Source organism: Symphodus melops (assembly GCF_947650265.1).
Source record: "Symphodus melops genome assembly, chromosome: 1".
NCBI classification, from domain to species: Eukaryota; Metazoa; Chordata; class Actinopteri; order Labriformes; family Labridae; genus Symphodus; species Symphodus melops.
In genome coordinates, this window is record NC_136691.1 from 30,645,313 (window position 1) to 30,661,847 (window position 16,535).

A 16,535-nucleotide genomic window follows, 5' to 3' on the forward strand; every position below is an offset into this window, starting at 1 on the left:
AGTGTGTGTGAGGGGAGAGAGTGTTTTTACCGGTGTGTATTTATCCAAGAACAACTATTGATAATTGTCCAGTTGGAGTTCATACGTGTTGAGAGGATTCAGTGGGACAGTGTGAGCTCAGTCTGCATCAGATTCTGAATGTGGACGCTGTTGGAAGAAGAATCAAAAGTTTCTCTCCAGAAATAAAAAAAACATTTATCGACTTCTTCAGAAGTTAAAGATTTGAAGTACATGAACAGAATAAAATCAGGTACGGTTGACATGTCGGCCTTCTTCATCTTCAACAGGTGTGTGTGTGTTTTCATGTCCTGGTCACATGACCTTTTCATAAACCTCTTTTATTCACATGTTCTGCTTTGTCTGTGTATCAATGATCAGTCTCTCACATCGATGTGTTCCTCTCCTCTTTTAAATGTTTTAAAATGACTCAGGTTGAAGCTTTAAATAAGCGGCTGTGGCTCAGTGGTAGAGTCGGTCGTCTCGGTCAGGTGTTCGATCCCCAACTCCTGCAGCCTCATGTCTGATGTTTCCTCGGGCGAGACAGCCAAAGGCCTCCTGCTGCCTCTGAATGTGTCTGTGTGACCTGCATCAGATTTGTACTTTTTTCTTTCATGAATGATCTAAAAACTAAAGTCAAACTTGTGTGGAATAAAGTTGAATCAGCGCTCCGTAGATCCACACGTCCGGGAACCTGAGCTCCCTCTCTGAACAGTTGTGGGAAGATAAACAAATGGACAGTCCAGTGCATGTCTCTCACTTCAGAGTACACAGCGTGCAGATGTTGGAGCCTCGCTGGGCTCTGGCGCCGCTCCCAGGCTCAGCCAGTGTCAGCTCCCTGGTTGTAGATGGACCACAGGCTGATCCTCTGGTCCTTGGATCCAGCAGCCAGCAGTCTTAGTCTGGGGTCCTGGTGGTCAGAGAAGGTCACACTTAGCACCATGTCGGTGTGGTACTGGAGCACGGCCAGCGGTTTCAGCTTCTTCCAGCCAAACACCCGCACGCGATGGTCCCAGCCCGCTGACGCCAGCAGTTTCCCATCGCCCCTGATACACAGCTGGGAAACCCCGGCGTTCACCAGCGTCACGTCACCCTGGAGCTGTGAAAACACAAACACACCTTGACATGTATCACCAGAGGGCGAGTAGCACTTCTTTCAGTGAGGCGACTGTCACCGGAGTTTAGAGCCCAGTAAGCGTGATGCCCACGACAAAAAGACAAAACAATGAGGTCAATGAGTCGATGAATCAAAGCTGTCCAGAAACGCTGTCCAAAACCAACACAGACGATCAGCTGATCTGATGACTGAGCTGTAAGCTGTCTGTTGAACCTGGCTGGAGACTCCTGGGACTCAATCATCGACCATAAAACATTATGGCACGCGGGCTGCTAGCACATCTCTCTGCATCCCACTATTTGGTTTGGAGTTAGGCGGGGGGGCTACTCTGCAAGCACCACTGCCTTGACTTACCTTTGTCACAGTTTGTAAGACCGTCGCTGAAATACGTGTTTGCAGAGGCCTTGTTGCTCTAAGCGCCTCTGATGAATTACAGTCAGACTGAAAGGTCCGGTCAGCAGGACAAGAGACCCGATAAATACGCTGTTGTAGCGTCTGCCTGCTAAAGATTAGCCACAGCTCCCTCTCCCTGTGATCTACAGTGTCCCAGGGACGGTATCAATCTCTCTAAAGGGGCAACATTCTGACATGTGATAATGAATGGCTGCTCAGATCGCTATCTGAGGGGCCTGCTGTGTGAGGAGAGCATTCCTGGGGAGCGAACGTGCTCTTCCAGCGGGGACGGGGTCTCTGCTGGACCTGCACACGGGATGAAAACATCTGGATATGAGGGCAGAAATCGAACTGGACGGCGGAAAATTGACTTCATAAGTTGTGTCCGCGGAGAGTAATGGTCTTGGACGAGAGGATTTATGTGCACGCTCCTGTTCGGGGCGGGAGCCGGCCACATGCTGCATGTGGAAGATATAAGCCAGGTACTCCCCGGCCGAGTGGAGGGAGAGGAATGTACGGCAGAGAGGGAGCAGGGAGGAATGTCACCCATCAAAACAGCTATGATCAGAACAAGCAGTGATGTCATTATTTCTGCATCAAACCGTCATCGACCCCCGTTCAGACCAAACAAGTCGATACTCAGATCCAGAGAAACGCTGGGGGTGAAAGCTTGTTTGGAGTTATTACCTCAAGAAGCTGGTATGCCCCGTCCTCGCCACATCTGGTTAGCATTAGCCGCCTGATAATGATGGGTTTAAGTGTCTGCTGGTGTTTGTTTTGCTTCCCTTCGTGTGTGTCATTGGTTTCATTAAAGGGTTAATTGTGAGCAGAGAGCGGCTAATGATGCAGTAATGGTCATTTGACCCGGTCTGAGAACTGCTCTTATATTGAGCAGAGAAAGTGCTGGTTCTGAACCGTCTTATTAACCCTTCACAACCCAAATGACCAGTTACTGAAAACCACTTTATAGACTTATATCCTATTTATTTATTTATCTTTATTTATCAGTGTAAAAAACAACAACAACAACGAATGTGGCATCACAGCGCCATCACCGCGCCATCACGGCAACACCACTCCATCACAGCGCCATCACCACGCCATCACCACTCCATCACCGCGCCATCACCGCGCCATCACGGCAACACCACTCCATCACAGCGCCATCACCACGCCATCACCACTCCATCACAGCGCCATCACCACGCCATCACCACTCCATCACTGCGCCGTCACCACGCCATCACGCGCCATCACCACTCCATCACCACGCCATCACCGCGCCATCACCACTCCATCACCACGCCATCACCACGGCAACACCACGCCATCACCGCTCCATCACCACGCCATCACCACGGCAACACCACTCCATCACTGCGCCATCACCACTCCATCACCGCTCCATCACCACGCCATCACCACGGCAACACCACTCCATCACAGCGCCATCACCACTCCATCACCACGCCATGACCGCGCCATCACCACTCCATCACCACGCCATCACCGCGGCAACACCACGCCATCACCGCTCCATCACCACGCCATCACCACGGCAACACCACTCCATCACCGCGCCATCACCACTCCATCACCGCGCCATCACCACGGCAACACCACTCCATCACAGCGCCATCACCGTGCTCAGGGAATAACAGGAAGCTAGCGTGATGCCGGCTCTGCTGAGTTACTGTCTGATTACAAAGTGAATGTTTGAAAGTCGAACAGATTCTTTGTTTTAATGAAGAAAATAAAAGTCTGTTTTTGTGACGTGATTAATACTGCAGGGAGCTGAACCCAACATCACAGCGTCAATATGACAAAGGGCTTCTGTAACCAGGGTGTCTGTTTCACAGTATTTGCTAGCTAAGCTAAGCTAAGCTAAGCTGAACTTGTACGTTATTGTACATTAAGACAGGAATAGTTCAATCTTTAAAATGTGATTCAGTGACAGTAAGATTTGAGACTGAACCATAAGAAGGGAAATGATAAGCAGACCTATAAATGACAGCAGTCCAGCCTGTCAAGCCTTGTTGCTAACTCGTCTTTGTCCTTCAGTAAAAAAGGAAATGTTTACAGGTTGTGGTCACTGTTAACTCATGGCCGCCTCCTGACGCCGGCGTGTGTACTGAAGCCCATTAGACAAACGGGGCAGTCGTGTTCTCTCTCAGCTGATTCTTCCCCCTGATTCTCTGATCATCGCTGCCTGTGCAGCCCGGACTCGCACACTATGAGCACGCCGTTTCCTAAACGCCAGCGCTCTCTGGGCTCTGCTGGGTCCGCTCTGAGCCGACACACGCTCACACTTTGTAGCATCTCAGCGACAGAGACACCTCAGCAGCTCTCACTCCAGCCTCGCTCCTCTTCCCTCCCCGTCTCACTCTCGGCACGGATGTTGGCGTTCACGCTCGCCGACTGAAACTTCCCGTCATCGCCCACTCACTGGAGCCGAGCGGCTGGGAGGCTTTTTCACAGGTATTTCTGACACACCCTGTCCCTGAATCACACTCAGCGGAGGGGAGATTACAGCCTTTTGTCACCTGGCCTGTCAGACAGCTGACAGGAGACGGATGTGTCCAACAGGTGAGCGCTCCCAAAACACAGAAGAAGAGAGCGATCATTTTAATGACAGAAAGCTCATACATGCATCAGTCGCCCACAAGACGGGGGGGGGGGGGGGGGGGGGGTCCACCTGTACACACCTGTACACACCTGTCATCAGTCTCAGGAGAAGCGTGCTGTCAGCCATGCTCCATTTACACTTCTGCTCTTCCTCCGTCCATAGGTGTTTTCTCCTCGTCCAATCAGCTCGCTCGTTGCCCTGGATCAACCTGTCACTGCACTTGTCAATAGGTTTGAGCGGCCGCCTTAAATATCTGTCCATCTGGCTTAACAGCTTGTAAACCCCAGCACCCCCGCCCTCACCCGGACACATTCCTGTAAATGTGCACTGGGAGAAGGAGGGGGGGGCGATGCATCAGGGCAGCCAGGTCACACAGCAGATAGAGGCCTGTGGGAGCCATGTGTAAGACATTAAGCTCCATTCCTGAGGCGCTCTGTCTTTATCTGGCCTTGATAAGCTCACTTCACAGCCTTTCAGCTTCACTCAATCATAACTGCGCTGTGTTGTGTCACATTCAGTTTCACAACGAGCATCCGTCTTCGCTGCCACACTGGAGAGCGCGGCTCTGCGGGCCGCGGGATGCTGAGCCACTTACTGCCTTTATTTCAGCCTCCCACTGTGAGCCGCTGCTCCCTTTACTGCAGATGTGTTTTTTGTTTAGTTAAAGGGGCCTCAAAGGTTTTGATATTTTTATTACCTCTCACGGGTCGTCCGTCAGGATTCGGGGCCGGGTCTGCCACCCGGCAGGTCCTCCCGCTCCCTCCTAGCTGCTGCCACACAAAAATACTTTTGTGGGAAGAAGTGAGCATAGCTGTCTGGACGTCACACTGAGCTGCACTCCGGGATAATTTAAAAGCCCCTGTTGGATGCTTTCCCTCTGCCTGTGCTTTTTCCCTGTCATCCTCATCCTGGATCACACGCTGAATCAATATTGTGTTGCTCGAGAAAAATAAACCAAATATTCACTCGTTCCTGTTTTTAGTACACTGAACGTAATGTTTTGGTAGACGCATTTTCAGGGAGAGAAAATAGGCTTTTGCAAATATTTCTAATTCAAGCATTCATTTGTAAAGAGCCCTGGAAAGAATAATAGTCCTCTGACGTGCAGCAGTGCGCTCTATCTGCCTCACGTTCCTTTCTGCTCCGATTCACCGCGAGCTCTCTGCAGGATGGGAGCTTTCCCTCTCGCTCCTGAAGGCAGGAGAAAGCCCAGCTCTCAATGAGGCGCTCAGTCTCCGGTGCATTGTTATGTGAAATGAATTATGCAGGTAGACTGTCCAGCAGAACCCATTTGGATCAGGTGAGAGTGTGTCCGAGGAGGGGGGGGGGGTGATGTGACTTTGGGGTGATGTGACCCAGAGCATCACTATGTGATCTACATGGTGGTCTTTATGTAACTCCTGATGTGTCACACGACTTTAAGTTGCTGTGTTTTCATTGGTTGTTGAGTCTCATTAGCGTGCGGGTCAGTTCTAACGTCGGTCTTAAATCATTCTGCTCTTTTCTACACAACCCAAAGAAAAATGGCATCCCGAGAGTTTCCTCCATGTTTAACTATACACAGAGTGTCGTCCAGGCCCAACGTGTGTCTGTGGGTGGCTTTAAGTCTGGACTGACAGCTCGGGTCCGGCCCTTGGCCCCTGGCCCTGCCAACACTGTGTAACCAGCAGCTGATTTATGGCCCCTGGAGCCCTGCGGAGCCTCTTCCTCTTTGGCCCCTGATGTTTTCTGAGAGAGTCTGCAGAAAGGCAACACTTCTCTCCTTCTGCAGCACGACCTTTCATTGGCTTTAACGGCTTCAGCTCTTCATGCTAAGTGCTACATCGCTAACAGTATCAGATAAATTAATCTATTTTAAATGTCTCGCTTCAGCCAGTCAAAGGTCTCTGCAGCTAAGCCCCGCCCCCAAACATGTCACATGACTGCCCCTAAATAGAAGTGTTAATCAGAATCACATGAACACATGATGGGGCGGAGCGTGTGACTACTGAAGCACACAAACGGCCCCGCCCCCTCCGGACGTCTCCATGTGCTCAGCTGACCTGCAGGTTGTTCTGTCTGTCCAGCGTCCAGGAGGAGAGGGTCTTCTCCGAGGAGCCTGATACGCCCCTCAGACGCTCGGGGTCAAAGGTCAGGCACATGACAGGCTCAGGGTGGGCTTTGGCGTGGCTCAGCTTGGACCTCTGGGTAACGTCCCAAAGCAACAGGGAACCGTCCTCGTAACCAGCGAGCAGGAGCGGTCCGGACCCCGAGGCTGGCTGGAGGAGAGGGGGAGACGATAAGAGAGGGGAGGTTAGAGGAGAGCGGTGGAGTTTACAAGCACAGAAGAGGCGGCTGCACGCTGCTGGAAGCCGAGCAGAGCAGAGGTTATCATCCTGGAAGCTCCACTCATCAGCCTGCTGCTCTCTCTCTTTACTCCTCTGCTGCATCACTGAGCACGCACACAGCTGCTGCCCGCCTGGATCTCAGCAGCATCTTCCCATTACTCTGATTTCCCTGACTCTGTGGCGTGTGTTACCCCCCACACTCCCTCTCCTCATAGTCCCGTCACTCTGAAGCTTTCAGATAAAGAGAGAACAATAAAAACATTTAGGAAACACAGGAATTCTCCATGGACGGAGGCTATGGTCCTTTGAATCCTCTCTCCTCCCAGCGTCTTCGCGTCTCTCTACAGCCGTCCTGTTTGATCCAGGCTAAAATAAAAATACATATCTGAGTATATAAATAATATCTTTAACAAAACACTCCAATCACATTCGTTCTTCTTCTTTCTCCAAAATGTGATCTAAACCGTATAAAGTTGAACTCTGCAGAGATGTCTGACATTGTTTGGTTGTTACTGAAACTTGAAGTCAGTAATCAGCTCCACCACCTGACGCACGCTCACTCACACTGCAACACGCCACACCTTCTCGGTCTCCTCCTTTTATCGAACCATGTCAAAGGTTCAGTCACCAGGCTCAAAAATCAAACAAACCGCTGCACAAACAAAAACAGACACAACAACAGTACGTCTGTAAAACACAAACAGGCAGCTCTTCATTTCTGTCAGGACCTAAAGACTAATGACCAGTTTTGAGGAAACATTCATTTTTATTGTTGTTTCTTTAGTGTGAGAACCTCTCAGTCCTGCTCTCTTTCAGAGGCTCCTCTGCCTTTCTTATTTGAAGAGTCTCTGGATCAAAAACATGAAGATTAATATCTGTCCCAAGAGACAGATGTGAGAAAAAGGTTCAGGGTGAGTAATGTTTCTGCTTTTAAAGTCTTTCCAGGCGATGTTGTGCACGAGGCCCGCCTCCTAACCACGCTGCTCATCTCGTCGAGAGCGAACGCTTTACGCCGAGTGCCGTTCTTCTTCCCATGACAACGTGCCTTTTGAAGACTGGAGAGTCCAGAGGAGCTGTGTGCACTCCGACTGCTCGGCTCGCCCTCAGCGAGAGCGCCGTGCCCTGCAGAAAGATGCAGGGAAATTAATCTTTTCCATATGTGCAAAGAGGGGCCTCGCCTGCCACTTCTTCCATCCATCTTCAAGTCCTCTTCTCACTTAGCGCTCCACGTTTCTCTTCTCCCAGGTTTAAACAAATCATGGGCCCAGTCGTGTATTCCTTCCAAACACATCAGCCAGGACGAACACTGCGGGATTATGAAAACAAATAATAACAAGTGAAAATCACTGGCCTCTGCTCGCCGACAGGGGCCCGCCAAAGCGTTCCAGGCTTGGGGCCCACCGCTTCACTTGAGTGCGAGCCCTCCTTGATTGATGATGCCATGGGTCAGAGGTCGGGGAACCCTGGGTAGACACCTAATTCATTATATCCTCCACAGGCCTTTCTACAAGAGGGCTCTCTGCTGGAGTGGGGCTGGGGCTCGGGGAGCAGATTCATCACCAGGAGAGACGGACGGACGGACGGATGGAAGACGGACGCAGGACCACAGCCAGCTTCACCGCCAAGTTTTCAACAGCCTCAGCTACAAACATGAGCTGTGTCTGTAGCTTTAAATATGTAAATGAGCTGTGTCTGACCACGCCCCCTCTCTGGAAGGGCTCGGGTGTACTCGCTGCTTTCTGGCTCCATGTCCTATTGTTTACAGTGAGAAGGCAGACTCAGAGGGCAGAACAAACACCTAGCTGTGGGAGTGTCACCCACCTGGGGGAGGGGCTACTGCCCTTTGTGATGTCATGAAGGGAACATCTCCAAACGGCCTGTTTGAGCAGGCAGAAGACGGAGAGGATGGACTTGTCTCATCATTGGGGGGTTTGTGGACATGTTAGAGGAAGATGGAGCAGAGGATTTGTTTTTACATAGAGACACTCTGGTGTGTACTTTCAGGACTGAAGTTGTCTCTGTGCTCTGTGAGGAAGCAGCAGGAGTAACTTGAAGTTCAGGGTCTTGCTCAAGGTCTCATCGGACATGTGGTTGCAGGAGCTGGGAATCGAACCCCCCACCCCTCTAGTGTAGAGACGACGACTCCACCAGCTGAGCCACAGCCACATGTGCTTCACTGTGGAGTTATGCATTAGTGCTCGCTTTTTAAAAATATGTAACATAAAATGCATCAAACGACAAATCTGACTTCTACCATTTTGGCTCATTTGCATGTGCTCAACGTCACCAGATAATAATCTCAATCAGCCGTCTGTTGGGGACAGCAGAGTCATGTTTTCTTTTGATAAACACTCCTCTGTCAGTTCCTCGTTAAACCTTTGAGGCCCTCTGCTTGTTTGCTGATGTGGCCGCGGCAGGCCTCAGGCACGCACAGCTCCAACATCAGGAACCAATCGCTTCCTCCGCTTTTGTCCCTCCCCCCCCCCCCCCCCCCCCCCCGGTCGAACCCAGCATCCCTGCACACGGGAAAAACCCCACATGTGGAGGAACTTTCTCCCTCTGTGTCTGCCCTATTGTTCACTGCTTCACAGCCAATCAGATTGAGGGACACAAGGCAGTGGCCTTTCAGACAGAGTGGAGCAGGTGATGGCGGGGCGGGGCGAGGCGAGGCGGGGCGGGGCGGGCAGCAGGACTGATCAGAGAGAGGACGGAGAGGCTCTTCACAAACCTGCACGCCGGGCACTCCTCAGCTAGTGTGTGTGTGTGTGTGTGTGTGTGTGTGTGTGTGTGTGTGTGTGTGTGTGTTTGTGTGTATGTGTCTATGTGTGTGTGTATGTGTGTGTGTGTGTGTGTGTATGTGTGTGTGTGTGTGTGTGTGTGTGTGTGTCTATGTGTGTGTGTATGTGTGTGTGTGTGTGTGTGTGTGTATGTGTCTATGTGTGTGTCTATGTGTGTGTGTGTGTGTGTATGTGTGTATGTGTGTATGTGTGTGTGTGTGTGTGTGTGTGTGTGTGTATGTGTGTGTGTGTGTGTGTGTGTGTGTGTATGTGTCTATGTGTGTGTCTGTGTGTGTGTGTGTGTGTGTGTGTGTGTGTGTCAGGGTGGAGAAAGAGGAGGATGGAGTCAGCTGTTGCCTCCTGCTGTGCGAGGTTAAAGAAGCAGCAGGTTCCAGATGAGCCTGTGACGTGAAAGGCGGCCTGAGCTTATTTCTTTTCTTGTGTCCTGACATACAGTGTGTGTGTGTGTGTGTAGACGGAGCATTCACACACACACACACACACACACACACACACACACACACACACACACACAGGCTCCGTCAGTGTAACAGATGAGCCTCAGCCTTAAAGGGAAGCAGCCTGAAATGATTTAGAATCACCTGGGCCCTTCGGCTCTGAAGTCCGACAGCTGCCTGTGCAGCATTACAATGATGTGAAATCATTTAGAATCAGATAATTGATCATTATGTTTCCTGGCACTCAACACTGACGCAGCGCTGCCTCATAAATCAGACGATGAAAGGTGGATTCAAAGAGAGGGAGGGAAAGTGTCTGGAGTTAGTGTAAAAGATGCTTCCTGATGCACCTTCGCAGGTTTGTTTCTTTTCACAGCTGATATGATGCATATCCATCAAAAGATTCTGGATGACGTCCTCACTCCAGGTGAATATGTGCATGGCGTCTGAGCTGAGCTGATGAGCAGACGCAGCGAGCGGGAGGAAGCTGCGTTCTGCTCGCCTGTATCTTCTTCACCATTCGAGGACATTGGGAATAATGAAGTGTCACTTTAAGATGGAGCTGCCATATTTACACCCATGTGACGCCTGAACGTTGCAGAGGTGATGGAGGGGGACGAAGTGGAAGCCCCTCTGTGCTGTCTTCACTAAGAGAGGAGCAGCTGAGCCAGCAGAGAGCGCAGTGCTCTGTGTGTGTGTGTGTGTGTGTGTGTGACTGTGCGTGTTTGTGGAGCTCCCGCTGTGACGTGTGTGTGTGAACACACCACTTCAGGTTCATGATACCTTCATGACTGTGGTAGAAACGTTATGAAAGAATCTCTACTCAGAGCCCGAGCGATTCATCAGCCAGCTGATCATATCAGACCATGTGATCCTGTGACCATTGGTGTCATTTTATTAGCTAACATTTTATTCATCATAAAGGTGTTCATTTGACTTTCACTGAGTTACATGATTAATCCTCTTTCTGGCTGTCACCAGCAGAGGGCGCTATGAGGCGATGCACGTACAAAGCGGAGCAACTTTCCAGTTGAGCGGCCATCTTGTCTACGTTGTACTTTCTGTGTAGTGTTAGATGAACTGCATATCTAAATGTCTGTAGTGGATTTACTCCAACAACAGGTCACATGACTGAATGCACTCCTCACTCTGCCCGCTACATTAAAGCTTTCTTCCTGCTGCCACTAAACTACACAGGACATCATATTTATTCCAACCACTCGAAGTCGTGCGTCCCCCCAGGAGCCCCAGACCCAGAGTTCATAATTAGCCTTAAAAATAATTACAGGTCTCCTTAATGGCTGGGGGAAAGAAAATAAAACATTCGACAGCATTTAGAAAACACAGCTCTTTTTTTTCTCTGGGATCAGATTGGATGTACAGCTGCAGGCTGATATATGGCGGTGAACCCCCAACCCTTCCAAACGCTCTAATTACAGTGTCGGAACTCGCTGCCAGCTGAGAAGACGTGCTCGGAAAAAAAGAAAAAAAGGAAAAGGCCCGGGACGAGTTGTTGGGCTGTAAATCATGTGCCACGACTCTCCGGAGCATTTTGGTTGAGTTTTCTATCATGGCGCCTTGTTGTGGGCTCCTGGCCAATCAGAGTGAAGCAGGTAAAAAAAGAGGGAAAGAAAAGAAGGAGGAAGAATCTGTGGTGTTTGATTACAGGTGAACTGGCGTGTGCTGCTTACCTGCCACAGCTTCACACACATGACCATCCCCAGCTTAGCGTCTGGTACCAGGGAGCAGACCGGGGTCTTACTGGGCAGCTCCACGATCTGGATCTGCAGACACACGTGACAAAACCTCTTTAAAGCCTTTACTGACCTCTTCACCTCCACGAGCTGAGGGAACATCTTTTTAACCAACAAGCTTGAGCTGAGGCTGATTCGCTGTTTGGAAGGTCGAGTGTTGGGATGCATCTCGTCCTGGACGGTCCCTCACTGGACCACGAGTTGAGTTAGCTTCTCCAACAGGGAACCAAAACATCCGTCCAGATGTTGTGACTAAAAGTCCTCATGACTTCAGACGCGCTTTTGGAGGTGTTAGCTTGTGAAACTTTGCTCTGACCTTCCATTATCCAATACTAATATTGATTGGTCATCACGAGTCACATGACTGACTGACAGACGGGTACATCAACAAGAAGGATGTTAAACATCAGGGTGAAAGTTTCATTACTGAAGGAAAAAGGGTGAAAAATAGAAATGTTTGCTTTTCATCTTTAAAATGTTCAATAAGTGAACACTAAGGATATCCGCCCACCATCCCACCCAAACACACACACTTCATTGTGTTCAGTTCTGCGAGTATAACGGATTCCCGACTAAACAAAAGCTGCACATCAAAATCTTGAATATCAAGACAATCAGAAAAGGCACAAACAGACAAAGAACTCAGCTGAAGCTTTTCTTTATACAACTAATCCCAGTAAGGTTTTTAGTGCCCTAAATGTTCAAAGTAAACCTCCATAAAAGTCTATCTACAGGTAAGTCACGTAAAGCTTCACATCAGGCCTCACCTGGATCCTTTTCTAACTGAGGTCAGACTTTAGCCTACAAAGACTCTGAGCTAGCATCAAACCTTTCCTGTTTCACTGAATAACGTCGTTCAGTCTTTGTGACTCCATGCAGATGTGAGCTGTCTGCTTCGTCCCGCTTTGTTTTTCCCTCGAATTCAAAAAAACAAAGCAGCAACCTGAATCTGTCACTGTGGTTCAAGACCTCCGCAGATCAGAGGAACTCCAACCGGCATTACAGTACCATCCATCAGAGCAGAGCAGCCGCCCCACTGTCTATAATAAATCCTGCTAAAGACCGACCCCGGGACATGAGCGGTGTTTCCTGCACACATTGGCACTGATTCTGATGGAACACACGGCCTAATGGAGCCGGTGATAAAGTGTGTGTACCCGCATCACCACCAAAACTCATTCCTTCCACTTCCTCGGCGCTGATGATCTGCATATTCATCCTCATTAGGCGTCCGTGTAGCTGCGAGGGAGCCATCTGTATTTTAGCACGAGGCCACATCTGTGCCGCATGTTTACGTCTGCGTACCTGACAAAGAGCGCCTGTAAGGACTTCCCCGCGCCTCAGGTGAAGGCTGTTCTTGTGTGGCATCATGCTGCCCATAAATAAAACACCCACACAACTAATTCATGTTTCTGCTGGCACTCTCTGTGAGCAGTAAACAGTAAAACCACCTGGGTTGCACACCTAAATACTGACCTACCTGCCTGTGTGCAGAGTGAACTGTTTTATCTGCACACACATGATAAGCATCTGTCTCGGCTGGTTATGTCTGTGGAGACCAAATCGTCCGCGGCCCGTTTCGCTCCGACTTGAATGGCTGTGTTTGTGTGATTGTGTCTTTTGGGGACAATGGAATTATTGAGGCGCTGGGAGTCCCAGGCGCCCCGATGCCTGGCCCGCTGGGTCGGGGTTAACAGAGGCTACGTTTGGTGGGATCAGGTGACCGCTCTGTCCCTTTCAAGTGTGGCTCCTCCACAGCAGAGCGGCTCACGTGAACCTGGAGGCAATAAGGCTGGATGGCCGGCTGCCCGCTCCTCATCCAGCCGGCCTGCAGGCCATGAGCGTTAACTACCAGATCGAATGTTTGGACCCTGATCTCATCGCTCGTCTGACCTGGGAATTCTCTTTTTCAGCCAAATAAAAATGGCTGCTGGGACGCCATCTGAAGTCGATAACATGAAGGTTTGTGAAGATGACCATACAGTGTTTCATCACGACGTCTGATAACTAAAGACAACTAAAGCATGGGCTCGCTGATTGGTCCACTGACCCACCAATCAGAGAGCCCTCTCTCCTAGCAGGCGTTGCTGGACTTCCTGTTTGACCAACCTTTCCGGGCCAAGGCTTTAAGCACGTGGCGGTTAAACTGTGACTTACTTTACCGTGGTTAAAAGTCGCTCGGGGTCGTGTTCACCCTGCAGCATCTCTGTCCTGATTCTGTCACCGAGGACACGATTAGAAAAGATTAAGTCCCCGGAGGCAAATGACAACAACCTCAAGAGGAAGGAGGGCGGGGCTTGACCATGACTGACTTCCTGGAGCAGGCGGGGCATCTGTTCACGTCATAATAAAGCTCATACAGGTGACCTTCATGCTGCAGAGCGACTTAAATGACTCTCAGTGTGATGATGATGAATGACTAACAGTAATGATGATGTAAGAGAACAACCCTCGCCGTGTCGCCTCCAATGCTCTTCTTTTACTCTCAGGTGTGTTTTACCTGGAGAGCTCATTTACATAAGCGTGCTGTCCAGGAGGGTCTGCAGCGCCACAAAACCTTACAGACATAAAACAGAACTGAAAGACACAGAATGTGTTCGAGCACTTCACGTCAGCTCGGGTTTGAACGGGTTAACCATCCCACCTCCCAACTCCATGATCATCTCCCTCTGATCACAGGACACAAATCAGTGTTCAATAAAAAAACTCCTGACAGAGGTTCACCTCAGAACATTTTGGATCTTATTTGCTCCTCCAGGTGTCACCTCACTGTGGGCAGATCTTAAGCCCCGTTTCCACACAGCAGTCCGGTACGGATCGGTACAGACCGGTACGGTTTGGTTCGATTAAGCCCGATCCCGTTTGTGTTTCCACAGCCACTCGTGCCCTATTTGGTAGGCGGCGAGTAAGCCGAATGACGATAGCCGCTATGTAAATAGCATCACATGATAGCAGCTAACAGCTAACAGCTAACTAATAAATTCAACAAAGGAGAAAACGCTACACAAACAAAACCAACGAAGAAGACATCCATCAGTTTATCTCCTCTGTCACTGTCATGTGACTCTTTATTACAAGAACTCAATCGAGGCGAGGACAAATACAGACGTAAACAATCAGCTGTGTTACACTCAATGGTTTAAACACGCCAGAGTTTTGTTTGGCGACGTAACACAGGAAGTGACGATTCTTTCAACCAATCAGAGAACTGCAGTGTTTAGCTCCACCTTTTAGGGTCAGATGGATATTCTTGGCCCCCCAATGGAAGGGTCCCAAAAAGTGGGACGGTACAGATCGGTTATTTGGGAATCTTTCCCGGGATAAGTCTATGGAAACGCAGCAAAATGCGCGCCGTACTGAGACGAACCGATCCGGACCGCTCGGTGGAAACGGGGCTCCTCCAGGTGTCACCTCACCTCGAGGAGCCTCTGAAAGTCCAGATGTCTCACCTCCTCTGTCTGCTGTCCAGCGAAGGCCAGCAGCTGGTTTCCAGAGCGGGTTTCCAACATGGAGCACTGACAGAATCCCACGCTGCCCGTCCACACCGAGTCCACCACCTCACTGCGACCTTCACTCAGATCCCACACACACACCTGCATGTCACGGCCCTGACTGCACACACACACACACACACACACAGAGGAAAACAATCAGACGAGTCACGTCAGACGTGCAGCTGCAGGGGATCGAACCCCTGACCTGACGGCTGACGCTACCACTGAGCCACAGCATGACAGTAAGAGTATGAGTGAAGAGAGCTAACGTGTGATTGGCCACCTGATGAGGGAATGAGCCGCCCGCAGCGTGCTCACCCAGATGATGGAGTGACCAGAGTGACCTTCGACAATCCTCTCAGCCCTCCTGCTGTGCAGGTTCCAGATATGGATGGCACCTTTGCCTGACCTGCAAACAACAACAGGATGCTTTCTGAAACATGCAGTCTGATTGGCTGGCTGGCCATGCATGCACGTAGCAGGTGTTTGGAGACACACACACTTCTAACACGATGAAAGAAAAGCAACACATGATGATGTGCTGGACCACTCACGCTGAATAAAGAAGGGGAGCGTCCCCCTGGCAGCTGAAGTGGAGGCTGTTGAGGGGCGCTCCAGCACCCCGCAGGGTGTAGATAGGGGTCGGAGCGGGACAAGACATGGCCGGCTCATGCAGTCAATGTACGAAAGTGGAGACGATGCAAACTGGCGTCAGGACTCTGGCTGAAAGAGACGAAAAGAAAAGTTAGCTCAGAGGAGTCTCATGTCAGGGAAACGTTCTGATATCATTCACATGCAGGGAGAGAGACTCTCTGAGAGGATTGAGACTCTCTGAGAGGAGTGAGACTCTCTGAGAGGAGAGAGACTCTCTGAGAGGAGAGAGACTCTCTGAGAGGAGAGAGACTCTCTGAGAGGAGAGAGACTCTCTGAGAGGAGTGAGACTCTCTGAGAGGAGTGAGACTCTCTGAGAGGAGTGAGACTCTCTGAGAGGAGTGAGACTCTCTGAGAGGAGTGAGACTCTCTGAGAGGAGAGAGACTCTCTGAGAGGAGTGAGACTCTCTGAGAGGAGTGAGACTCTCTGAGAGGAGAGAGACTCTCTGAGAGGAGAGAGACTCTCTGAGAGGAGTGAGACTCTCTGAGAGGAGAGAGACTCTCTGAGAGGAGGACACTCAGACCAAAGTGAACAGCTTGTTTTGTTCTCTCTCTCTCTCTCTGCAGACGCTTGTGTTAAATGCAGCGTCTGTACTTTTTCTATTGTTAGTAGCTAAAAACCCTGTGGCCCTCTCTTGCTCCTCGTCGACATGATAACACCTCTCTTACTCAATACGTCATAAATCACTGCCCCTGACAGCTTAATTACAGTAAACAGACAGATTGAGGCTTCTCACTCCTCCTGGGATCAACAGCCGTTGTCCCAGAGGCGCAGCTAACAGCTCAGGCTTTCATGTCGTCTGTCGGCCGGGCGGCTGAGGAAACTCAAGCGACCGCAGGTATGCTGCTAGGAAATGATGCATCAACATTCACCTAGAGCGAAACCACTGCTTCACCATGTCTGATCAGAGACGGCTTCAGAAAACAAGGAGGAGAAATCC

At 50.3% G+C, this 16,535-nt stretch overlaps 1 protein-coding gene across 2 annotated transcripts; it reads right to left on the minus strand.

Annotated features, from left to right (window-relative positions):
• Positions 1–679: 679 nt before the first annotated feature.
• On the minus strand, positions 680–15,666 carry gnb1l (guanine nucleotide binding protein (G protein), beta polypeptide 1-like). Of its 2 annotated transcripts, none has more exons than XM_079364222.1 (6): positions 15,498–15,666; positions 15,227–15,352; positions 14,899–15,061; positions 11,387–11,479; positions 6,176–6,391; positions 680–1,096 (listed from the first exon to the last, which is right to left on the minus strand). In XM_079364222.1, the coding sequence occupies exons 1-6, from the start codon at positions 15,602–15,604 to the stop codon at positions 818–820; spliced, it is 984 nt and encodes a 327-aa protein (XP_079220348.1). In that variant the 5' UTR covers positions 15,605–15,666; the 3' UTR covers positions 680–817. The 2 variants fall into 2 exon arrangements, with proteins under 2 accessions (XP_079220348.1, XP_079220349.1); XM_079364223.1 differs by having other exon boundaries at positions 681–907.
• Between the last annotated feature and the right edge of the window lie 869 nt (positions 15,667–16,535).

Excerpts from the sequence above, each read along its gene's own strand:
- gnb1l (XM_079364222.1), bottom strand. The coding sequence starts at position 15,604 with ATGTCTTGTCCCGCTCCGACCCCTATCTACACCCTGCGGGGTGCTGGA. Across the intron at positions 15,062-15,226 it reads GCGGCTCATTCCCTCATCAG|TCAGGGCCGTGACATGCAGG; the intron begins GTGGCCAATCAC and ends GTGTGTGTGCAG. Across the intron at positions 11,480-14,898 it reads CTGGACAGCAGACAGAGGAG|ATCCAGATCGTGGAGCTGCC; the intron begins GTGAGACATCTG and ends GTGTGTCTGCAG.